Below are 24956 nucleotides of genomic sequence, written 5' to 3' on the forward strand. Positions count from 1 at the left end.
ATAGCCACGTGACCATCCTGCAGCTCAAGCAGAGAGCTGAGACCTACATTAATCAACAGTGCATTGTGCAGCTACATCTCAACCCAGCCCCTATTACCGCTAAGGGCCAATGTGCAGTGAAAGAGGTGTAACTTAAATCTATTTTTAGAAAAACGTACTGAGTTAGGCCCTGAGCACACCTCCTTTTTGGAAGTTCACAGCCACTTTTTCTGCAGCTCTTCCAAAGTGAGCAAGACCGCTGCGCTGCCTGATACCCTGAATCTACAGGGACCATTAGGCAACATCTCCTTAGAACGACAAAGCTGATTATCACCAGCTGAATATCTGAATGGTGCTGAATAGGAGAGATATGGCGAAAGTCCAACGTCTTAATCAAAAAACATCCTAAGGCAGCAGAACTGAATTTAGTTCCTGATTCTGCTACAGGCTCCCTATGTGACTTTAGCCAAGTCACCTGATCCCCTGTCCCCCCGCTGTCTAACAGGGGTAATAATCCTTCTGTTCTCCCACCTTGTGTACCTTGTCTACTTAGCTTGTAAGCTCTTTGGGACAGGGATTGTCTCTGACTATGTGTATGTACAGCACCAAGCATCATGAGACTTTACGTGCCCATATAATATAAATAAATACTGGCGAACAGAAGTGGTCTGACAGTCATTGCTCTCAGTTTGGAGAAGTTTCTTATGGAAAGATGACATCAGCGAATTTCATAGAGTTGTGGGGAAACCATGGTTTGAAAACAAATTTCCTTAAAAAAAAAAAAGTGGAAGAACATTTAGTGGTGCAGTGACAGCCATGCCCTCAGCAGCACCTCCACCCCACCAGTCACAACCCCCATGCCAGGGGCTGGGAGTGGGGCTAACGTAGAGATTTTATGCCAGCTCTACAGCAGCCAGGAAGGACTCCTGCACAGAAGGGCTAATCACAGGGCCATTTCTGCCCATTTTAAAGCCCCTTTACACTGCCAGATTGGCATAAAGAGGCTTTAGAATTGGGCCCAAGGTTTCCAGGACAGGCCGACCGTGATAACAAACCCTCAAACCAAAGACGCAACAAAGGTCCATAAGCAGGTTATTTTATTATTTACTCATTACAGTGAACCTGCAGAGCTAACTCACACACATAACACGCGAGGGCTCTGCAAATCACTCCCCTCCTCCCGCATGGTGTGCTTTCTCTAAGAAATAACTGCTCTCTGAACCTGGCATCTGGCCCTTTAAATCTGGGAGAGACACCCAGCTACAAGCCTAGGGTGGCCTTTGAATTCAGGAGTTGTGGATTTTGTCCTATCCTGCTTCCCCTTCCAGGTTGTGTATGTAGTTGTGATGAAGAATGGCAGCTGAAGCACCTGCCCCACTGGCACAGCAAAGCCGGCTGTATGATCAACATCGCTGGTTGGAGAGGTGACTGTTTCACAGAGATGAAGTGGAGGGCTCTCCCCAACTCACCTGCCAGCAAAACAAATATACATTGAGTGCCAATCCCATGGGAAAAACTCCAGTCAACGTCAATGGGATCAGGACTCGGGCCTCATTCAGTAATAGTGCAGAGTCTGCAAAATTCAGCCAGCCTCCACTGAAGTGACATCACGTGTAGGAAAATAACTAAACAAGAGTAGACAAAGCCCGCTCCCTTCCCCCACCCATGCACAGGTAAGCCATAAAGCAGCAGTCAATATAGGCTGCTCTAAATAAACCAGAAATGTCCACTTCCAGACAAAGGTTGTGGCATCTCGTGCTGGGACTGGAGCAGGGAGGCTTTTCCATATATAAGGCTCCACTTTTCCCTCCAGAGAAAGCTTCTAGATTCTTTCCCAGTAGAGGTAATGGAGCCAGAGGAAATTCCATTCAGTGCTAACTCTTCGTTGGGTATGGCCCATCTGCACTGACAATATTTGCACCTAGGTTTTGGTTTGCAAGCCTCCCCACTTGGATAATTACCTGAATTTGTGTCAAAGCCAACATCTTCCCTGCCTGTTCCACAGTGAGTGATGCATGAACTTGGAAAGAAGCAAAGGGAAGGGAACGTGGAGGTGCACAAGAAAGGAAGAGTTCTGTGCTGGGTTCTAGGAGACCTGGGATTCCCCCTTGATTTGGATGAAATTGAATCTCACTAAGACTCCCAATGCTGTTCTCAGATGGATTAAAATAAGCATGTGTCACTCAGGGGACAAGGCACCTCAGGAGCTACAACAGACCCAGATGGATGCGACTTTTGGATGCTGGTATTGGAACAGAATAGAGGATCTCTTACCATCTTGGTGCTGATAGTGACAGTGGACACGGACAGAGTAAAATTTTGAGTTGTGGGGCTGGTTTTTCTTGTGCCTTTAATCCATCTCCTGTACTCCTCTCTCACCTGGAGAATAAGGGACATGGTCACTACATCATGTAACTAACACCCTCAGACCAGGCCACTGCTAGGCCCGTGAAGTCACTGGGTGGCTGATGACGCGCCATGGGCATTACCTGGCGATTGAGGAGACAGTGCACCAGGAAGATGAAGGCTCCCTGCAGGCTGTTGACAATGGTGAATAAATACGCCATGAGCATTTTTGCTGAGCCAACTTGTAAGAAACCAAGACTCCACGTGCAGCTCAGAATGAATAGCTGGGCGATAGCTTTAAAAGTCAGTAGTCTGGATAAAGGCAGATGGAGAGATCCCGTTATAACGACCCTATGGTGAGTGACTGAATCAGGGGGCTCTGGGTGGTGTGGGGCAAAACAGCTGACACCCGCTTTACTGTGTCTTAGGGTTATTGTCAAGACAAACACAATGGCAACTTACGCCTATGAATCTGAATTACAATATTGTGCCCAACCATCTCCCCCCCACACACACCTTCCCTCCTATAGGTGGCTCTTCCAAAGCAAATGGTTCAACCTCTCATTACAGTTTTGTTTTTAATCCCTTCACATATTTTGTTTTTAATCCCTTCACATCAGGCCCTGGCAATGTGACAATCAAGTGGGAACAGGATATTGAGGTCTCGGGAACCCATCTATGTTGTTCCATAAATAGACAGAGGGGTTGCTACAGAGCAACAAGTAAGCCACACTTTCCTTCCTCCTCAGTGGATGGCACTTTACCTCGACAGTATCCACAGCCCCAGGGAAAAGAGATGAGTTTCCTCCCTAAGTAGCACATGGCCCAGCTCTGAATATCAGCACAGACTTGCATTTCTCCTTCACAGCTCTAGGCATGTGCAGTAAGTAACACCATGGCTCTCTGAAGCCTCAACATTCTGATCTGGTTCCAAAATCTTTTCCCCCTCTCATATCTCCATCCAGCACTCCTAGCTGGCAGCCCTGATCTTGTTCCTCCCGAACAAACAGATTTCATAATGACTTCCGCGGGCTTTGGAACGGACTGCAACTGTCATCTCAATATCCATCCAGGGACCAACATGATGCACATGGCAGAAAAGTATCTCCCATGAGGATCCTTTACTGCCGTAGACCTCCCCTCTCCTCTCTCCTAACCTGACCCTTCAATTGCCACCCTGGCTGTGCTGTGTCCTATACAGCATACTGTTATTCATACAAATTGTCCTTATTTTGGCAGATGGTCCCATGGACAACTTTAGGATTCACGAGTAAGGGACTGCTGATGTGACTTGGGGTTTATCAGCTCCTTGGGCAGTGAGACTGCTACTCTCTCATCAAGCAGAAGGTCGCCAAGATAACCTGGAAAGCCTACAGTGGCATGTGCTCAGCTGTATGGTAGCAGGAATATGTGCTGAATCCCACAGGAATTCCCATACAGGAGGCTCACTGGACCCTTCTAGTAGATTTAGCGCTGTCCTACCTGGTGTCTTTGAGAGTGGACACATCTTCATTAAGGGAGGAGAGTTTGTCTCTCAGGTTCCAGAGGGTTACAAGAAAAAATGTTAAATTTATCTGTGGAAACAGCATGAAATATTCCTTGTAAAACATGCCAGCCAAGGCCAATCTCTCTGGCTGAAGCATGGAACAGTCCTATGGGATCAGACTGCTGCACACCAGTGACTGCTCGTCAAGGTGGGTCATACACCATTCCCTGCCAGATCTTGGTCCCAGGCCGTGCAGGGAACTGTTGGCATAGGCAGGGCTGCAATGCATCACGTGATCATACAGCCAGAGAGCCACATTCTGCTCTTATCTGAACCTGGAGTGACTCCACTGACTCGAATGGGGTCTGCAGTTATTCCAGATTTAGAGCCGTGTGATTTGGCCAAAGCTTCTAGATCCTGTCTATGCATCCGAAAAAGTGGGTTGTAGCCCACAAAAGCTTATGCTCTAATAAATTTGTTAGTCTCTAAGGTGCCACAAGTACTCCTGTTCTTTTTGAGGATACAGACTAACACGGCTGCTACTCTGAAACCTGTCTATAGAGTATTCCCTTCAATTCTGAGGCTGAAATTAATTCTTAACCTGCTGCCTGAGATGGGGAGGAATCTGCAAGGACATTTGCTACCTCTATCTTTTGCAACACATGTACCCTTCCTGCAACACATGTACCCTTCCATCCTCAAACTCCCCACACTGCAGCCACCTTCCCTTCCCCCATCACTTGGGTTATTTACCAGCCAGGCCGGACAAGGCAAGGGACAAAACTATCCTCATTCCGGCAGGGGTTCCACTTGCTTCCAAGGCAGCATTGTATGAGTAATGACATATTATAATTAATCATATGATGGTAGCACCTAGAGGCTCCAACTAAGATTGCACTGGGTTCTGTACTCACAGCTAGAAAGGGGCAGCCCCCATCCTGGAGCATATGTTAGCAAAATAACTAGGCAAGACCACAGGCGCTGACTTCCCCCAGGTCCCGGGGTGCTCAACCCCGAGCCCCACCCCCACCCAACACTTTGTCCCAAGCCCCCACCCCATCTCTTTCCACCTCCACTTGGCCCCAAGCCCCACCCCCACCCCACCCCCCCCTTCTCCAAGCCCCCGACTCTTCCCACCCCCGACCCAACTCTTCCCACCCAGTTCCGCCCCCTCTCCCTCAGCACCTCCTGCACACCACAGAACAGCTGATTGTGGCAGGTGGGATGGAGGGGAAGGAGTTGATCAGTGGGGCTGCTGGCAGGTGGGAGGCACGGGGTGGGTAGTGGGGGAGCTGGCTGCCAGTGAGCATCCACTATTTTTTTTCAGTGCCTATGGGCAAGACAGACAAAGGGTGGGAGGAGAAACAGAGGTACAGCGAGAAGAAGCTACTTCCCAAGTTAACACAGCAGGCCAGTGGCAGAGTCAGGTCTCCTGACTCACAACCCAGGGCCTGACCCATTCGCCCCAACTGACTCCATAGAAGGTTGTCTGTTGTGTTGGGGGAAATCCTGCACTGGCCAAAGAGGGATGGATGAAATGGGATCTTATAGGACTCTTTCATCTTAAATTCTCTGGGAGATATTCTTCTCTTGGCTCCACTGGAGTCCACAGGGTTGCAGAGGTGAGAGGAGAATGGGGCCCTGTGGTTCTGTGAGGTACCCACCAGGATTATGGCACAGACTGGACCCAGGAAGCTCCAATGAAAGCCTTTCTCCAGGCTGAGCCAGCAGCTACAGGGAGGGAGGAAGAAGGTGACTTTAATGGGATTACTGCCCTTTTTCAGCCCCGGGGGCAGAGAGTGAGTGTCACAGGGCAGCTGGCTCTCAAAAGCGAGATGGATCTCAGCCTGCCTGTGACATGGGCAACTCTCTTGCAGGCAGCAGGGAAACAGCCCTTCCCATCTACTTCAGCATCTGCTGCTTTCAGTCCCCACTTCCTCTTCCACCTCCTCAAATGACCCTTTCTGGTAGATGGGCGCAGTATTGCTGGAGGGCCAGACATGCAGCGGATGGACATTGGCCTCGCTGCACTGAAGGAAGTGGAGCTACCCTGATTTACACCAGCTGAGGATCTGGCCTGGGGTGTCTAGAACACGCCACACCCTGTTTTGATGGAGATGGAGTCACTCACTTTAGAGAGGGGATCCACTGGGATTTGCACACAGTAAGAAGATGCATTTCTTTCCTACCCACCAGCCCCACAAACCCAGCCTGGGAGCTGGGAGTCAAGTTGGGATCTTTCTGGCTTGTTCTTCCGCATCATCAGTGGAGTGAGGGGTGTAGATGTCTGACAGGTGGGCAACTCAACTGCAGCGCTCGGGGCAGCTTAGTGTCCCTGGGGATGGGAAGGGTTCCAGGGGGACATTCAGCTCCCAGGCAGGGTGAGCTGGGAAATCTAGGTTCAAGTCAGACCTGGGGTGAGCCGGACAACCGCATGGAAGCCATATCCCAGCTCCCCTTTGGGATGGGCGCTGCACGTACTGTTTGGAAGTTCCGTAGCCTTCAGGATTCACTGCTGCTGAAATAGCCACCACCAAGGCTGGGAATCCATAGCTGAATGGGTACATGAATCTCTTCTTGAACCGGCTGGCACTGGTGTAATTCACGACCTTCAGGTTCCTGACGGTGAGGAAGAGGTGCAGCCCCTCCAGGAACATCCAGGTGAAGCAGGCCAGGAAGAGGTAGTGTAGGAAGCCAGCAATAACAGCACACACCACCTGAGGACAGGATGAGAGAGAGCTCTGGGACACTGCTTCTGGGAAGGGAAATATTGAATTTGGAGGTGGGAGGACTTTGGGGGGGATCACATAGGGCACATCTCTCCAGTTATGGAGCTCTCCCAGAGACAATACGTTCTTCAGTCTATGGGGGCTTGTCTAAGAGCAAGCTGTCTGGCCCTTTCAATCATTCAGAGTCCAGCCCGGTCCTGATCTCCACTCAGAAAAGATGGTTTCTGGGGGTTGTAGTTCCCAAATAAATCATGGAAATTGTTGAATACTGTGAATCCTAGGAAAGGGAGCAGGGATATAAACAAGTTCCTGATCCTCATAATAGGGAGAGACCTGGAGGGTGTAGGTTCTCTTCTCTATATCTGCTTCAGGGTATAGGTTTCTTGCATCTGCCCATCAGTCTGGGGCAGAGAGGACAGGCAGGGTACTGTGATTCTGGAAATCGGGGTTCCTTTGTCTGAATGATGAAGGAAGGAGCCCACAAGGAAAAAAGGGAAGGACTGGTTTCACCCATAGAGATTTCTTTTGGAGGGGAGTAAATAATTAATTCTGTGGGACTAAAGGGCATGGAATAAATGTTACCATCCAGCTGAGGGTATAAAAAGGTCCTGGGGTGAGGGGAGCTTTAGAAATGGTGACAGAGGATCTGGACACAGTTCAATTTTAAACCAAGAATAAAAGTGGATAACAAACCTGACTGCCGGTGCGGGTCACCGCGGTGAGGAAGAGTAGGTCGGCCAGGAAGAGGCAGAGGCAGAGCTGCAGGTGAAGGGAGGTGCTGACATTGCGGATAGAGCGGCACAGGAGGAAGGTGAGAATGGCGAGGAGGAGACACAGCAGGGAGAGGGTCAGTCCCACGTAGGTGATGATGCTCAGTGGGTCACTCTCCTGTAACACAGCAAAGGGAGAATCACTAGTGAATCCTGTGACGCCATATGGGAAATAAAGGGAAGTAAGGAGAACCTGTGGAATTACAGACCAGTCAGTTTAGCTTCCGTATCCAGAAAGATAATGGAGCAAATAATTAACCAATCAATTTGCAAACACCTACAAGATAATAAGGTGATAAATAACAGTCAGCATGGATTTGTCAAGAACCAATTGTGTCAAACCAACCTGACAGCTTTCTTTGACAGGGTAACAAGCCTTATGGATGGGCGGAGGGAAGCGGTAGATGTGGTATATCTTGACTATAGTAAGGCTTTTAATACTGTCTCGCATGACCAGTCAGCCTCACTTCAGTCCCTGGAAAAATCATGGAGCAGTCCTCAAGGAATCCATTTTGAAACACTTGGAGGAGAGGAAGGTGATCAGGAACAGTCAACATGGACTCACCAAGGGCAAGTCATTCCTGACCAACCTGATTGCCTTCTATGATGAGATAACTGGTTCTGTGGATATGGGGAAAGTGGTGAATGTGATATATCTTGACTTTAGCAAAGCTTTTGATACAGTCTCCCACAGTATTCTTGCCAGCAAGTTAAAGAAGTATGGATTGGATGAATAGCCTATAAAATGGATAGAAAGCCGGCTAGATTGTTGGGCTCAACGGGTAGTGATCAAAGGCTCGATGGCAGCCAGTATCAAACAGAGTTTTTTCAACATCTTTTTGTTTAACATCTTTAGTAATGATCTGGATGATGGAATGAATTGCACCCTCAGCAATTTTGCAGATGACTCTAAGCTGAGGGAAGAGGCAAATACCCTGGAGGGTAGGGATAGGGTCCAGAGTGACCTAGACAAATTGGAGGATTGGGCCAAAAGAAATCTGATGAGGTTCAACAAGGACAAGTGCAGAGTCCTGCACTAAGAAAGGAAGAATCCCATGCACTGCTACAGGCTGGGGACTGACTGGCTAAGCAGCAGTTCTGCAGAAAAGAACCTGGGGATTACAGTGGAGGAGAAGCTGGATATGAGTCAGCAGTTTGCCCTTGTTGCCAAGAAGGCCAACGGCATATTGGGCTGCATTAGTAGGAGCATTGCCAGCAGATCAAGGGAAGTGATTATTCCCCTCTATTCGGCACTGGTGAGACCATATCTGGAGTATTGTGTCTAGTTTTGGTCCCCCCACTACAGAAGGGATGTGGACAAATTGGAGAGAGTCCAGCAGAGGGCAACGAAAATAATTAGCGGGCTGGGGCACATGACTTACGAGGAGAGGCTGAGGGAACTGGGATTATTTAGTCTGCAGAAGAGAAGAGTGAGGGGGGATTTGATAGCAGCCTTCAACTACCTGAAGGGGGGTTCCAAAGAGGATGGAGCTCGGCTGTTCTCAGTGGTGGCAGATGACAGAGCAAGTTGCAGTGGGGGAGGTCTAGGTTGGATATTAGGAAACACTATTTCACTAGAAGAGTGGTGAAGCACTGGAATGGGTTACCTAGGGAGGTGGTGGAATCTCCCTCCGTAGAGATTTTTAAGGCCTGGCTTGACAAAGCCCTGGCTGGGATAATTTAGTTGGTGTTGGTCTCGCTTTGAGCAGGGGATTGGACTAGATGTCCTCCTGAGGTCTCTTCCAACCCTAATATTCTATGATTCTATGACTGTCTCATAAATAATAAGGTGGGTGCATAACTGGTTGGAAAATCATTCCCAGAGAGTAGTTATCAGTGGTTCAAAGTCATGCCAGAAGGGCATAATGAGTGGGTCCCACAGGGATTGGTTCTGGGTCCATTTCTGTTTAAGTGCTTTGGAGGATAGGATAGGATTAAAATTCAAAATGATCTGGACAAACTGGAGAAATTATTTGAAGTAAATAGGATGAAATCCAATAAAGACAAATGCAAAGTACTCCACTTAGGAAGAAACAATCAGTTGTACACATACACAATGGGAAATGACTGCCTAGGTAGGAGTAATGTGGAAAGGGAGCTGGGGGTCATAGTGGATCCAGGGCCGTCCTTAGGATTTATGGGGCCCTACACAGTATTATTAAACTGGTGTCCCATGCCTGATGGTAGCCCGGGCTCACAGCCCGTGAGGGGCGGGGGGGGGGGTGAAGGAGGGAGGGTGGAGGGACGAGGTAGCAAAGGGTACCGAGACACCCGGCCCACCTCATGGTGGCAGAGTCACAATTCCTCGCAGAGACCCCCATACCCTCTCCCTCATGCATAATGTGTGGTGCTGGCCCCTGCCTAACGAGATTGCAGCATGCACTGGGTGTGCGGGAGCTGACCCGCTCTAACCTGCTGTCATGGGCAGTGCGTGAAGCTGCCGCTTGGGGAACCTAGCTCCCCAGCTCACCTCATCTGCCTGTGGCCCTGCCCATACTCCACCCCTGCTCTGCCCAGGCTCCGCCCCTACTCTCCCCAGGCCCCGCCCCTCCCTACTGTCTCCTTCCTCTCTTCCCTCCCCCTCCCTGCTCATCCCCTTCCAGCCAAATCCCTGAACCCTAATGAAGCAAATTACATTAGAAAGTAATTGCAGAAGAGTGGGAGTTTTTTTCAAAAGAAAATGGAGCATGTTTTCCACTGCATGCCAGAAGGTGAAGACTGGACATGCAGATGGTACCTAATTAAAAGCACTAAATTTAGGAATAAAAAATGTCAGTCACAGGTATTTTGATATACCCTGAAGTTTGTCAGAGATTTATTTGCAAAAACTTTGGAGTAAGGGCAAGTCAGCTGTCCTGCTGAATACAACATTAAATATTATGGAATACGTGATGCAGCTCTTCTCTGTTTTACATTTTCTTAATCAGTATTTCTAAGCTGATTTTATAATTTAAATATACTCTTAAGCCTTCATAAAGTAACCATTCCAGATTACTACATATTTAACTCACTGAAACAAAGACATTCGTTTAAATTAATCAGTCACAGAGGTTTAGTGAGTTCATAACAATGTTCATTGCTTTTAGAAAAAGGTAATACTAATTTACTTTGTGTGATCTCCATAACAACAGACATGTTTATGAAATTTCACCAACTTTAAAAAATAAGTTTCCAAAGATTTTAGGCATAACAAAGGATTTTAAATCTTACTAAGGTACTGATTTTACTGGAGGGTTTTCTTAAAACTAGTTCATCAAATAGTCAGAAGTAAAGAAAGGGAAACTCGTTTGTCTGGAAGGAAAGGGATGTTGTCCCTTTAAGGGCTAGCCTCTCTTCAATGCGGGGGGAGGAGGGAGGGTGAAGGGAGAAAGGGATGGACAGAAAGGACCGGAAGACTTGGGAAGCAAGTTTTTTGTACTATAGTAATTAAAATTAAAATGTGTATTTTAGATAAGAGTGGTCTTTTGAAGGATTTATTTTAAAAACTATACGTCTGAAGATCCAAGCATTTAAGGCTAAAGATGAATACTCAGATTGTGGATCTAAAAATCTATGCAAGGATTTTTTAGAGATGTGATTTTATAATCTCCAGCAATCTTCTAATGAAATATTTTTAAAGCAACTTTTAAACGAAGGTTCTGTAGACTAACATGTTCTGAGTAAATATTACAGTAATGCACAACGGTTTTTGTCAGTAAACTCAGAAACTGACAGTATATACCTGAGGGTTGGCAAATGCCTGTTAAATGGCTTCATTACCACTTGAATGGCTCTTTGAATGGCTGGAGGCTTTTTTTACTTTTAAGTTCCCCTCTGGAGTAAGAGTCACCAGGCTGCAGCAGCCAGCTGTGGGAGCCTGCAGGAAAGGTCAGCACAGGCATAGGAAGAAGTGGAAGGGTGGACACTAAGACCCTGGGGTGTCCCAAATTTTTGGGTGCCCTAAGCAGCCACGTTTGCTGCTGCGTATGGCTAAGGACAGCCCTGAGTGGATCACAAGCTAAATATGAGTCAACAGTATAACGCAGTTGCAAAAAAGCAAACATCATTCTGGGACATATTAGCATGAGTATTGTAAGCAAGACATGAGAAGTAATTCTTCTGCTCTACTCCCCACTGATTAGGCCTCAACTGGAAAATTGTGTCCAGTTCTGGGCGCCACATTTCAGGAAAGATGTGGACAAATTGGAGAAAGTCCAGAGAAGAGCAACAAAATGATTAAAGACCTAGAAAACATGAGCTATGAGGGAAGATTGAAAAAATTGGTTTGTTTAGTCTGGAGAAGAGAAGACTGAGTGGGGACATGATAACAGTTCTCAAATACATAAAATGTTCTTACAAGAAGGAGGAAGAAAAATTGTTCTTCTTAACCTCTGAGGATAGGACAAGAAGCAATGGGCTAAAATTGCAGCAAGGGCGGTTTAGGTTGGACATTAGGAAAAACTTCCTGTCAGGGTGGCTAAGCACTGGAATAAATTGCCTAGGGAGGTTGTGGAATCACCATCATTGGGGATTTTTAAGAGCAGGTTGGACAAACACCTGTCAGGGATGGTCTAGATAATACTTAGTCCTGCCTTGAGTGCAGGGGACTGGACTAGATGACTTCGAGGTCCCTTCCAGTTCTATGATTCTATGGAATATGGGTGACCATTTATAATATTATGGATACCAATATTACAAAACCGCAATGAATCTTCAAGATATGCCAGGTTCTTAAAAAGAAGGCTTTTAATTAAAGAAAGAAAGGTGAAAGGAAAATCTCTGGGAGAGCGCATACAAGCATCTCTCACAGACAACAGATTCAAAACACAGAGGATGTTCCCCTGGGCAAAACCTTAGTTACACAAAAGAAATCCCAATTTGATTATCCCTCTAATGCACAAGACAAGTCACAAAAGAAAATAAACATAAACCTATTTATTTCTTCTCTAATACTCACTACTCCGATAAGAGGCTGATTTTGGGATCTTTTTTATCTCCGGCACAAAACTTAACAAACACTGAAACAAAGGAAAACTTCCCTCCTTCCTCTTGAAAAATCTTGTCCCCCCATTGGTTTCTCAGGTCAGGTGTCAGCTAGGCTAGGTGAGCTTCTTAACCCTTTACAGGTAAAAGAGGCCTTAACCCTTAACTGTCTATTTATGACATAAGGTATCAGTTGAAAAGTTATGATTTGCTAAGTATGATAATCTTGTTTATATGTATGTATCATCTTTGCATTGTGACTTATAAATATGTGTGATATATCTGTGCTGTGTTCCTGGGTGACATTCCCATACAGATTATCATCAGCATGATCCAGTCTGTTTGTGGCCCATCAAGGGTAATCAGCTATACCAGCGTTTCTCAAACTGGGGTCCATGAGGGCACCCCAGAGGGTCCGAAGGCCCCACCGACCAAGTCCCCCACCTCCCTCCCAGTGTCTTCTGCACGCTGGGGAACAGCTGCTCAGCAGTATGCAGGAGGCGCTGGGAGGGGGAGAAGCGGGGATGGGGTGCACTCGGGGGACGGGGTGGAAAGGCGCAGGGAAGAGGAGAAGCAGGGGTGGAGCGGGGGTGGGGTGCAGCCTTGGGGGAATGAATGGAATGGGGGTGGGGTCTGGGGCTGAGCGGGCGCTTGGGGGTCTGTGAAAAATTTAAAATCAAAACGGGGATCCTCAGGTTGCTAAAGTTTGAGAACCGCTGAGCTCTATAGTGAACCCATTCAGAGAAGCCAAGGGCTATGCCCATGAGTCAGCAGGACATGTAGGGACATGCCTATGGACAGGGGACTCCAAGTACCTTTCCATGCCCATATGCTGTGAGCTTGTGTTTGGGACAGAGGAAGTACAATCCACGTGGAAAAGGATAGAAAAAGGCAGCTGCATCACCTCCATTTTGTCTTCAGTCCTGCTTCTCACCTCTGGAGTAACTTCTCTACAAATGGAAGTTTTGAACAGAGGTCTGATAGACCCCTATAAGATTTGGGTGTGTTCCAGAGGGACTTTATAAGCCAACAAGCTCACGAATGCTGCTAAGAACCTGATATATGGACCTTGAAGTCATTTGTATTGGATTGCTTTGATCATTTAACAACTCTCTTCTCTTTCTTTTCTTTTTATTTATAATAAAACCTTTAGTTTTAGATACTAAAGGATTGGCCGGTAGCGTGGTATTTTGGGTAAGATCCAAACTAATATTGCCCTGGCAATGTGGCTGCCCCTTTGGGGATCAGAGGAACATTTTGTTAAGTGAATAGAGTTTTAAGTAACTTCTCACTTTACTAGACCTATCTGCTGATTGGGAGCCAGAGACTGGAATGCAATAAAAGGGGGGTGTGATTTCTTTTTTTCAGCTTCTTGATAGCCAGTGTGGGAGATCAAGAGCACAGATTGTGACTGGTTGGTGATTCTAACTACAGTGTTAACCACCATTTCTGGGGGAATCTGCTCTACTTTTTGCAACCTGCCCTGGCCTTGGCATTGTCAGTGTGGGCTACTCTAGGCACCTCAGATCACAACCCAGCCCAGCCCCCTTGACTCTGACCCATCCTGTCTGGCCACAGATTATACCCTGAGGTTCCTAGGCAGTCTTCATTCAGGCAAAATTCCCACTGATTTTGCCCAAGTCAGGAGCTCAGAGTCAAGCCCTTTGAGCTGAGTTTGACAGTGAGATACCTCCACTCCGGTGTGACCCATAAGGAGGGCGAAGCTGGAGAGATGGTTACAGCTACAAATGGTGTGAGTGCTGTTCGTGTGCACAGTGGTGCAGCCGTCTGGAGACCAGGTGCCTTTCCCAGTGATGAATTTCCAGTGAATGCAGAGAGTCTCTTCCTCCTCTTTCTTTGCCTGGAAACAAAAACACCACATCATGCTCCTCACTGGATCATGGGGAGAACACTGTTTCTTTTGTCACACATCTCTAATAGACAGTAATAAATCTGAAGTCACCAACAGGTTCATGGCTCTCTTTGTGCAGCACGTAGCAGCCTTTTGGGACTTCCCATTGGCAGTGGAAATACAAGCGAGATCCTCCAGTTCCAATAGCACAAGCCCCTGACCCCAGAGCTAAAGTGGTAATTCCCTTAACTCTCAGCACTGTAAGGTCTATGACACACTATTGTGCAGTTCCAATTTGAGTCATTAAAAGGCATTCACATACCCGCCCACAAATATCCATATGCACTCTAGCAAGTTCATTACTTCCTCAAAGAAGGCACCATCTCAAGCTGTTTACCTGAACTCTGCTATCTATAGGGCTGTGGGGCTGCTATCTATAGGGCTGTGGGGTGCGCCCCCCTAGGGGGACATAGAGGAACCTTCAGAGGGACAATTCCCAGGTCAGCCCCCATGGGGGGCAGAGAGGGAGCACCACCCAGCCCTTCCCCACCCTGAGTTCTGCTCTGGTCCCACCCGTAGCCACATCCCCGATTTCCAGCCCCATGCGTGGCACCATCCCCAACCTCAACATGGCTCCACTCCCAGCCCCAGCCCCTTACAGCTCAATTCCCGGCCCAGGGCCGAGGCTGGGGGCAGGGGAGGGGCTGGGAGTGGAGCCGCACCTGGCCATGGGCTTGGCTGCTGGCTCCCACTGCAACCTGGCTGCTGCTCCACTCCCGCCCCCAGCCTCAGCCCCCAGCCATGGCTCTGGCCCTGCTCATGGCCCCAGAATCAACCCAACTGCGGCCCCAGCCTCAGCCCCCTTACCGCGTCCATGTCCTTTCCCCCTACCCCCAAGCTGCGGCCCCGCTCCCATCCCTGGCTCAGATGGAGGGGCGTGAACAGTGTTAAGGGGGGGGGCAATCCTCAAAAGTTTGGGGACCACTGCTATAGGGAGTTGTTTTCCAATTATTCCTGCTCTAAGGGTGAGTCAGGGACAGTTGTTACTCCTGAGCATTTTACATGATGAATCATAACCCAATCAGGCCTGGTGTGAACCTTATGTAATGTCCAAAAAAGCCCCCGTGTCAGGACTGAAGAAGCGCCCTCTCTTTCTCAGATAACTGTTTCTCAGTCCAGAAAGGCAACAGAACTCAAATGCCCTGCAGGAGACGCACCTTTTAAGTGAACAGCTGCAGCCCCGGGCACAGAGCAAAGTAAAAGGATCGACACTCACCTGTCTATGGCTCAGGGTGAAGTTCACGGGTTTGGAGAGGTTCATGAACCTCCCATCTCCGACAGCCCCACTCACCACCCTGGAATTCAGGTGAAAATTCCTCAATTTCTCATCAGCCATTAGATCTCCCCCCTTGAGAAATCTCTTGTTCATGATGGAGTCCAGGGTGGAGTAAGAAATAAAAGCAACAGCCCAAGAATCTGAAAACATGAAATGATGCTTCATCATAGACACAGGGACACTGAGACAAAGAAAGAGCAAGCCAGGTGCCAAAGGTCACAACGAGTCTGGGTCAGAGCTGGGAAAAGAACCCAAGAGTTCTGTCTAGCATTTTGAGCTTTAACCACTAGAGTATGTTGCCTCCTCCCTCTTCTTCCACAGAAGTGCTTCTGTGTTGGAAACATCTGGCGTGCACTATGGGAGTGTGATTCCTAAAGTGCAGTAACGTACATTAAAGCACACTAGGAAACCTTTAGTGCACACTAGTAGGGTCTATAAAGACCAATTACTGCACAGTACGTTAGTGCTCTTTAGAAATTATACCCCCATACTGCACATTATCCAGCCTGGTAGACAGCCCTAGGTAAAAGGCACTGAGGTGAAGCCATAGTTTTCTTGGTTAGGAGAGGCAGAGGGGTTGGTTAGTGAGGAGCTTTCCCTGGTTCTGAAGAATTAAGAACCAGTCCCAGTTAGGTCATACTTGCCCGAAAATCGGAGTAAAACTGGTAAATATCATCCTGGTTCCATTCCAGGACGTCACACACGTCAACCTGGGGCCTAGCTGGGCTCATCATCAGGATATCATGTGTTGAGTCTATGGATCTTTGATCTTTCCATTCTCTGGACCAATTCATAACCCATCAAAACTTCTCTCTCCTCCCTGCCCCTCCCATTGCTCGGTTTTTATGCTGCAGGACAACCAGGAATGAAGGGCTCTGCAGAGCTCAATGGCCTGAGAAACACTGGCTCAGCCAACAAGATCCACACTAGTGTCAGGATAACAGAGGCAAGCAAGCCAGCCTGGGGTGAGAGGAAGGGGAGAACTAGGGCTGGGGTTTGGTGTCTAGTTAAAGGGGTGAGTGCCTGGGAAGCACTAGGATGGTACCTTCTGTGGCTGCTCTGGTGACCGTATCGCAGTGAATGTCCATTGTCTCCTCCTGAGCTCTCAGCCTGAAGACCTCATCACAGGGACCAGCAGTCGGGACAACGAGGAGCGTCTCGATAGCTGGGGAGGGAAATGGAAAAGCCTCTTGCTGTAAGGGCAAGGCAGGTTTGGAGCTCCACTCTCTCAGAATCCCCACCCCCTTTCTCCTCACCTCCATTTCTCTCTGTTTCCCTGAGCCCCTTTGGTTGACCTTCTATGATCCATCATCCCTGCGTCCCCATGAAGATGCCACTGTGCCAAGAGGCAGAAGGCAACTTCTCCCTGCTGCCTCACCTCAGCGCTTTAGCAGGGGAAGCAGCAGGAAGAGGTTTTGCTGGGACAGGGAGTGAAAGGAGGACACAATGGCAGCTGTCTGTGGTGACAGGAGATTGGCATTGCTTTTAAAACCCTCTCAGGCAGCTGCCAAATTGCTGCAAAGCCCTTGGGCTGGGTTTATGGGTGGCGGGTAGCATAGGCTGGGGAAGGCTGTGCCTCCCCAAACAGCCTGGCATGGCCCCGCCCATGCTCTGCCCCCTGGTTCCATCCTGCCTGCTTCCAATTCCCTTCCCGCTCTTCCACGGCTTAGAGGCTGAGGCAGGCAGGCTGGGGCCAGCGCTCACAAGGCCCAGGGCTGGGGGCGCTGGAGTTGCGGATGCTCCGGCTGCCCGGTGCTCCAGGGCTGGGGTAGCGCGGGGCGGAGGGGACGGGTTGCTCTGGGCTGCAGCGGAGGAGAGGGGGTGGAAGTGGAGAGTCGGGGCCTTGGGCAGAGAGGGAGGGGCTGGGGGCTAGCCTCTCTCAATGGCTCTTTCACCTGCCGCCCATAGCTTGGTTATAAACCCTGAGAGAAGATGCAGTGGTGTTCTTTATTGAATAGAGCATAACCCCCATCTCACAGCCTCCACGAGACAATGTGGGAGCCTCCCATCCTCCTCACCCATAGACTCTGTTGTCATGTTCTGGGTCTTCATCTCTGGAGACTTCAAAGCAGCAGTCAGTGCAGCCAATTCCACACTCTGCAGGAGGAACATCACGGCAGAGGCCACCTCCCTCTTGCTCTCGTTCCCACCAGCACTGAGGGTGGAGCTATTCAAGAAGGAACCAAAGGGGCCAGCAACTTCCTGGGATTGGGAAAGGAAACACCCGGAGAAGGAGGGAGGATTTCAGTGGTTCATGAGCCACATTCTTCAGACTCCCAGGGGAACAATGACCCTCTTAGGGACATACGGGTTCATAGTGACCTTCCCCACTCAGTGGGACTGCAGCATTCTCAAAGAGGGAGCCCTTTACAGAGCGAGTGAGGCTATTGAGGCTTGCTCAGGACTCCAAAGTAACCTGAAGCCAGGGGAGGGCTAACGCCCTGTGTCATTCACTCCTCATCCCTGGTCCCTTCAGTGTACGGGCCAGAGAACATTGCAACAAATCAGCAGGCATCTAGGTTCTCTCTGTGTTGCCCCCGGAAGCAATCTGAATCTTCCTAGGACCAGTGGGGACAGAACCCAGATCCCCTGCCACTTAGAGAGCATGCACATGCGCACACATACCCCTTTTCTGAAGAGCAGCTACAATTCCCCCCCAAAGTGAGACTGCTATTCCAGTGCTCAGGGCATTTGGCCATAGAGAGCCCACACACGGAGGGGCAGAACCTCTGACCTGCAGCGATACTGCTCTGTCCTGGGCACACATGGTCTCCAAATTCACTAAGGTTGAATTCATGAAGGAGCAAAATTCACTGTTGATGCCCTGCAGAACAATCAGAGGAAATGGGTTATTTCTGCAAGCATGGAAACACCATCCAAAATTAGGGTTAATGGTTCTGCAGAGCGATGTTGCTTTGACCTATGGCTAGCTGTCCGTCCCAGTGGAATGCTACCTATTATAACATGTTAAGGCTAAGTGTGGTGAAGCCCACAGACACGCTGAAATTTCACAAAGCATTGAAGCTTTCATTCATATTAATGAATTTCTCCTTCCCTTCCTCACAGGGATTTGTAAAGATTATTATCCTCCTTCTACAATTGGGGAACCGATGCACAGAGAGACTGAGAAAATTGCCCAAAGTCACACAGAGATGGGAACCAAACTCTAACTTCCTGTATCTCTGCCTGATGCATTAACTGCAGAACTCTGATATACTGTGGGGGTGTCACACACCATGATAGGGTTGAGTTTTCAAAAGCATTTGGGGTTGGACTGATTCTGCTCCCACTGAAGTCAGTGGTAAACCCTGGATAGACAGAGAATCCTCGGGCTCAAAGTTTTCTATGTACTCTTTGTGAAAACCCTCAAAAACCCAAATAAACCCCTTCCACGTACCTGCAGAAAGACATCTTTGCACATCTCCAACTGCTCTTGTATCTGTGGAGTCTCAGTCTGGCATTTAAAGGTAACATCTAGCAACAGAAAGAGAGGCAGGACAATAACATCAGGTCAACATCTGCAGGGCTATGGTTTTCAGAAGTGTCTCGTGATCTGAGACATCTTAAAAGGGCCCTGACTTTCAAAAGTGCTGAGCACTCACCCTCTGAAAATCAGGCCCCTTTAAGGTCTCAGGTTAGGCAACCAAAATCACAAGGCAATTTTGAAAACCTTGGCCTAAGTGACACACCTAAGGCCACACACACAGGGACTCTAGGACAGAGCTGGGAATGGAAGCTTGATCACTTGAGTCCTAGCCTAGCATTTTAGCCACAAGGGCCATCCTTTCTTCCTACCAGAATACAAAGTTGATGATCTACCTAAACCCAGCAGGTGCTGTCTCCCTTTAACTCCATTGATCCCTTAAGCCCTGTCTATCTGACAACTTTCAACTGAGTCTCTAATCAGTCAGCAATACATTCGGCCCTAAAAGCCTGGTGTGCGTCCACACATCACCTGGTTAATACTCACTTAAGCTTTGTCTGTGTATCTCATTAATCAGTGTATGTTATGTGTCCTCTAGGGGATGGTCCACCACAGGTCTGGTTCTGCTACAGCTCTAGCTATGGGAGTTCATCCCTTAGCTCAAACAGTAGTAGGTGATGAAGTTACAAGGTCCTAAGTTTGATCCTTGGAGATAACCAACATGACTTGTTCTTACACCGAGACTCGAGAAGTTTCCCTTCCCCAGAGGTGTTCTAACCCTGCTATTGTACTTCTAAAAGGCCGGAGTCTCATCAAGGTATGTCTGCACTCGAAACACTAAAGTGGTGCAGCTGCAGCTGTGCCACTGTAGTGTAGACACTGACTACAGTGGTGGAAGGGTTCTTCCATTGCTGTGGTAAATCCACCTCTGAGAGCTGGTAGCTAGGACAAGACAAGAATTCTTCTGTTCACCTAGTGCTGCCTACACTGAGGCTTAGGTTGGCTTATGGTTGACTGAAGTTTCAGGTACTGAGCAGGCCTCAGGCTACGTCTCCACTACCCGCCTGAATCGGCGGGTAGAAATCGATCCCAGAATCGACGCTTGTACTCCACCAGCGGAGGTAGGAGTAAGCGTTGTCGACGGGGGAGCCGCGGAGGTCGATTTGCCGCCATCCTCACAGTGGGGTAAGTCAGCTCCGATATGTCGAATTCAGCTACGCTATTTGCGTAGCTGAATTTGTGTATCTTAAATCCCCTCCCACCCCGTAGTGAGGACGTAGCCTAAATTACACTAGAAGCCTTATGTTGCTCTGGCCTGGAAAAGGTGCTTAAACTGGGTGTAAATGGCCCCTAAGAATGTTCCCTGTGGAGGGACCCTCCACAGCTCGTGTGGAACTGGTAGAAGGGCCTTTACATGATCTTGGCTTCATATGCAAGGCAGATCAAGGATGTGGTCAGATTGCACCATGCTAAAGCTACTTCCTGGTTCTCAGGGGCCATGGGAAGCAGAGGGTAAATTACAGCAACCCTGCATGGTCCCAGAATGCATAGAGCACAAAGGTGGCTTAAAGCTACCTTTTCCTCCACCCTTTCTATTCCCTGCCAAAAGCACAGGAGTGGCATAAGTAAGAATCAGGCACCAAAATTCTCTTGGGTACCCAGAGGGCGTTACAACCAAGTGTAGGAGGAAAAGTGCAACAGTTCTTAACCAGTTCAGAACAGCTGGTGAGCATCTGCCTACAGGGCCGCCCAGAGGAGTCAGGGGGCCTGGGGCAAAGCGGGGAAGCTGTGGCACTTGTACTCACGTGGCGGTGGTCCAGGTCTTCGGCGGCATTTCGGCGGCGGGGGCGCTTTCAGTCGCTCCGCATCTTCGGCAGCACTGAACAGCCCCCCGCCGCCAAAATACCGCCGAAGACCCGGAGCGGGGCCCGGGGCCTGGGGAAAATTGCCCCACTTGTCCCCCCCCCGGGAGTCCCTGTCTGCGTAACTGCATAGGCTGGGCTGAAACTAGATCAGTGCAGCTCACACCCCTGAGAGACTTAGTTAAGGCGTCCTGAGCCCAGTGTCGACACCACTAGGTTGACAGAAGAATTCTTCCATCAACCTAGATACCACTTCTCGGCAGGTGGATTAACTACAGTGAAAGAAAAAGCCCTTCCATCGCTGTCCCAAGTGTCTACACTACAGTGCTACAGAGGCACAGCTGCAGCGCCGTAGCTGTGCTGCTGTCACTGCTGTAATATGGACATAGCCTGAGTAACTGTGGCTAGTGGTGGCCTAGGATGGCATGTTGGGCCAAATTCTCAGCTGGTGTAACTCAATGGAGCTCTATCAAAATCAACAGACTTTACACCAGGCCCATGGTTGCCTCCCTGGTTGTGACACTGTTTTCTTTGCAGCATGGACACAAACTGTGATCAAAATAGATTTAAAACCCATGCTACTCACTCTTCCTGCAGGAACCCGGAATCCCATAGCTGTCCATGGCGGCAGTGCCAACACTCAGGAGCGCAAACGGAGAGCTGGGATGTTCCACAGCATGGGATCTGATGGCAGGTGCAAGCATATGCATGCTCCAAACGAACTCAGTGCCAGCGACTCGGTTCCACACCACATCCCTTACAGGCTGATTGTCTAGGATGATGGCGCCAGTCTCTGATGTATTGGCCACCATCAAGGCAAAGTTTTCGAAGCCCTCCTGGGCATTTATAGAATACATCCGGCAGTAACTGGCAACATCTGGAACATTCATCAGAAAGGCGTGGGAGGAATTAGGGAGAGCTGCGCCCACGCTGTAGAACACCACCTGGATGCCCACATTAGCAGAGATGTAGACTGGGATCGAGGGCTTGACAGGACGCTGGAGTACACTGCCTCCTGCTAGAGTAACAGTCTCTGCCTGTTCCCCTAGCTGATACAACACAATTGTGCTCTGGGAAGCAGTGATGTAGACTATTTCATCTACTTTCTGCCAGGGTAAGGGAGGAATGATGTATGTTGTACCCCAGCTGCAAACTGGTAGGAGCTGCTCAAAGACATGGTTGCATTTTGTGCTAGTACAGAAACACACCTGGCCAACCAAGACAGCCACTGGCTTTTCTGAGACAATCCTGGTGCCAGACACATTTGCTATGCCTTGTAACTGGTAGCCTTGGAAAGGAAGGAGTATAATTTTCAGTGTGTCACCAGTGGAGTAGACCTCTGTTTCATAACGTAACTTGCCTTCCACATGGACCGTCACAAGGTTGCCGTCTTCGTATGTCATAACAGAGAACTCTGGGTAACTATCTAAGGATTCTGTAGAGGGAGTCACTATGTAGTGTTCATTTCCCAAGCTGGAGACAGGATACAGCACAGTGCTCTCAGGGCTCACATGTTTGTTGCTGACGGACACTACTGAGATATCTTTGTCAGCCTTGACTAGGACCACATTGGAGAAATTGGTAGTGCCCTTAATTCCCACTGACTCTGGTAGGCTGACCCGCACCATCTCTCCCTGATTTACCATAATCTTCTCCTGAAACCTTCCCCCATCACCCGTGTAATTGGAGATGGAAACAGACACTGAAGTGAAGGCAAAGTAGCCAGTAATTTGTACTTCAAATTGACTAGAGTTCCCACAGTCGTCCATGTAGGAGGTGATGAATTCTCTTCCTAGAGTCTCAGTCTGACATGTCCCTGGAAGGAAAAATAGCAATAAAACATTGGAGGTGGAGAGAGATACTGGCAAGAGGTGGATAGAGTAAAAGGGACTGGATCAACATTGTTCAGGCCAAAAATTAAGGCCCAGCAAAAAAGAAAAGGAGCTTGAAAACCTTAATGCAGCTAGAAATGTTTCCCATTATACTTTTAATCTAAATTAAAATATTTTTTACTAATAGTAAACATTATTTTAAATAATGAACAAGCACAACTTAGACAGCTTAGAACCCAACAAAGGCCTTGGAACCAAACACAACTTCGGGGAATGTTCCAATCTGGATCAGAATTCGACGATTGTCCCTGATCTCTATAATAGTTGAGAACCAGAATCCTGGATCTAAACACTCATGGAAACACAGAAAAATTTCAGATCCAGATGATCACTTAATGATTTGGACTCAGCTCTAAGAATAATTGTTTGCCCTTCCCTAGCACCTCCTGTCTAAGCTCAAAACACTTTACAGACAGACATTAAATAATTCTCAGTCCCACCAGGAGATGGGTCAATATTACTGTCCCCACTGCACTGAGGGGGAAACTAAGGGACAGAGAGGGTTAGGAGCTTGCTCAAACTAACCCCACAAATCTGCAGTAGAACTAAGTATAAAACCCAGGTTTCCTGACTCTCAGTCTCTTGTGCTCTAACCATTAAAATCAATGCTGGGAAGAGAACTTTAGTCTGTTGTGTTGATAAGGGCAGGTGCCTTGGGCCTATTGGGCTGAGGTGATAATAAAACCCTTTTGTACTGTTACAACATTAAACACATAAGTGTGATTTGGGGTCTTGTATCAAGTTATCACTGGTACATTCTTCTGTTGTAACCACCACTGTTATATGTGTATATACACAGAGAGAGAGAGAGAGAGAGAGAGAACCTTTTACTAAACACATATAAGAAACAGATCAATAAAATTACAATTTTAAAAAGTTAAATAAAACTTTTATTTAATAAGTTTCCTTCATTTCCCTTTTCATTATATAGGGCCAGATCCTCAGCTAGTGTAAATCAGTGTAGCACCACTGACTACAACAGACCTTTGCTGATTTACAACAGAGGAGGATTCTGCCCATTACCCCCAGCTGACATCCCACTTGGCTCTTTATAGAGAGATCCAGAAGCATCGTATCCCCCAGTAAACATTTTATCCTCACTCCCAGAGCTCGCTCTCTCTGCCCTGAGTGGAAAGAAAATTAAGGCCAAAAGTAATATAGCTTCTTAAATTTCCACTAGCTGAGAATCTGGCTGTCTAGCTTCAGGCCCTTTAATACGATCAGTGAGGGGAGATATTGTGAAATGCTGGGCCTCCTTCTCCTGTCCCTTACAACATATGTGTAATCAAGGGAGCGAGGGAGAATGAAGTAGCAGTAACTCTGGGCAATCAAGGCCATTGATTTCAGTGCATTTCTCCTGATTTACACTGATGTATGTGAGAAAAGACCTGGGTTCCTCATTCTTAACCTCAGTGGGAGGTGGCGGCAGGGTTGGATTTAGGGGCAGGTGACCCAGGCAACCACCTGGGATGCTAGGTTGGGGGATGCCGGGCTTGAGGTGCTGTTTTTGTTCTTAGCGACAAAAGGGAAACCAGAATGTTTGAAGTAAAGTGTTTCAGGTATTCCATATGTGGATTCATTTTTCACTAGCCTCCTAGAATGTTCGTGACCTTTACAGGATCTCATGGAACCTCCCACGTTTTCTGAGAACTACATTTTCCTCCAGCCTCCTAGAATGTTGTCAGCCATGCTCTCGCGACTATATACGGAGCAGGGCATCTATTAGGGTTGGCAACTTTCTAATTGCACAAAACCGAACACCTGGGCCCCACCCCTTCCCGAAAGCCCCACCCCCCACTCACTCTAGCTCCCCTCCCTCCATCGCTCTCTCTCCCCAGCCCTCGCTCACTTTCACTGGGCTGGGGCAGGGGCTTGGGATGTGGAAGGGGTTGATGGGGTGAGGGCTCCAGCTGGGGATGTGGGCTCCAGGGTGGGGCCAGAAATCAGAGGTTCAGGGTGCGGGAGGGAGCTCTGGACTGTGGAAGGAGGTTGGGGTGCAGGAGGGGGTGAGGGCTCTGGCTGGGGGTGCGGGCTCTGGGGTGGGGCTGGGGATGAGGGATTTGGGATGCAGGATGGGACTCTGGGCCTGGGCCAAAGGGTTTGGTGTGCGGGAGGAGGCTCAGGGCTAAGGCAAGGCATTGGAATGTGGGAGGGGATGCGGGGTGCAGGCTCCAGGAGGGAGTTTGGGTGAGGGAGGAGGTTCTGACCTGGGGCAAGAGGGTGGGGTGCAGGTGGGGGTGTGGGATCTGGGAGGGAGTTAGGGTGCGGGAGGGGTTCCAAGCTGGGGTACGGGATTGAGGGTGGGGGCTCTGGCCTGG

General features: G+C 48.6%; 1 protein-coding gene across 1 annotated transcript; it reads right to left on the reverse strand.

Annotated features, from left to right (window-relative positions):
- Window positions 1–881: 881 nt before the first annotated feature.
- Window positions 882–22664, reverse strand: LOC117888479 (adhesion G protein-coupled receptor E3-like). The gene is made up of 14 exons (XM_034791917.1): window positions 21333–22664; window positions 18858–18934; window positions 18195–18284; window positions 17479–17662; window positions 16506–16625; window positions 15401–15600; window positions 13963–14133; window positions 7234–7428; window positions 6293–6528; window positions 5476–5542; window positions 3808–3899; window positions 2469–2637; window positions 2254–2358; window positions 882–1448 (listed from the first exon to the last, which is right to left on the reverse strand). Exons 1-14 carry the CDS (start codon window positions 22513–22515, stop codon window positions 1413–1415), a joined length of 2925 nt encoding a protein of 974 aa, XP_034647808.1. The 5' UTR covers window positions 22516–22664; the 3' UTR covers window positions 882–1412.
- Between the last annotated feature and the right edge of the window lie 2292 nt (window positions 22665–24956).

This window comes from Trachemys scripta, chromosome 16 (genome assembly GCF_013100865.1).
Source record: "Trachemys scripta elegans isolate TJP31775 chromosome 16, CAS_Tse_1.0, whole genome shotgun sequence".
Lineage (NCBI taxonomy): Eukaryota > Metazoa > Chordata > Testudines > Emydidae > Trachemys > Trachemys scripta.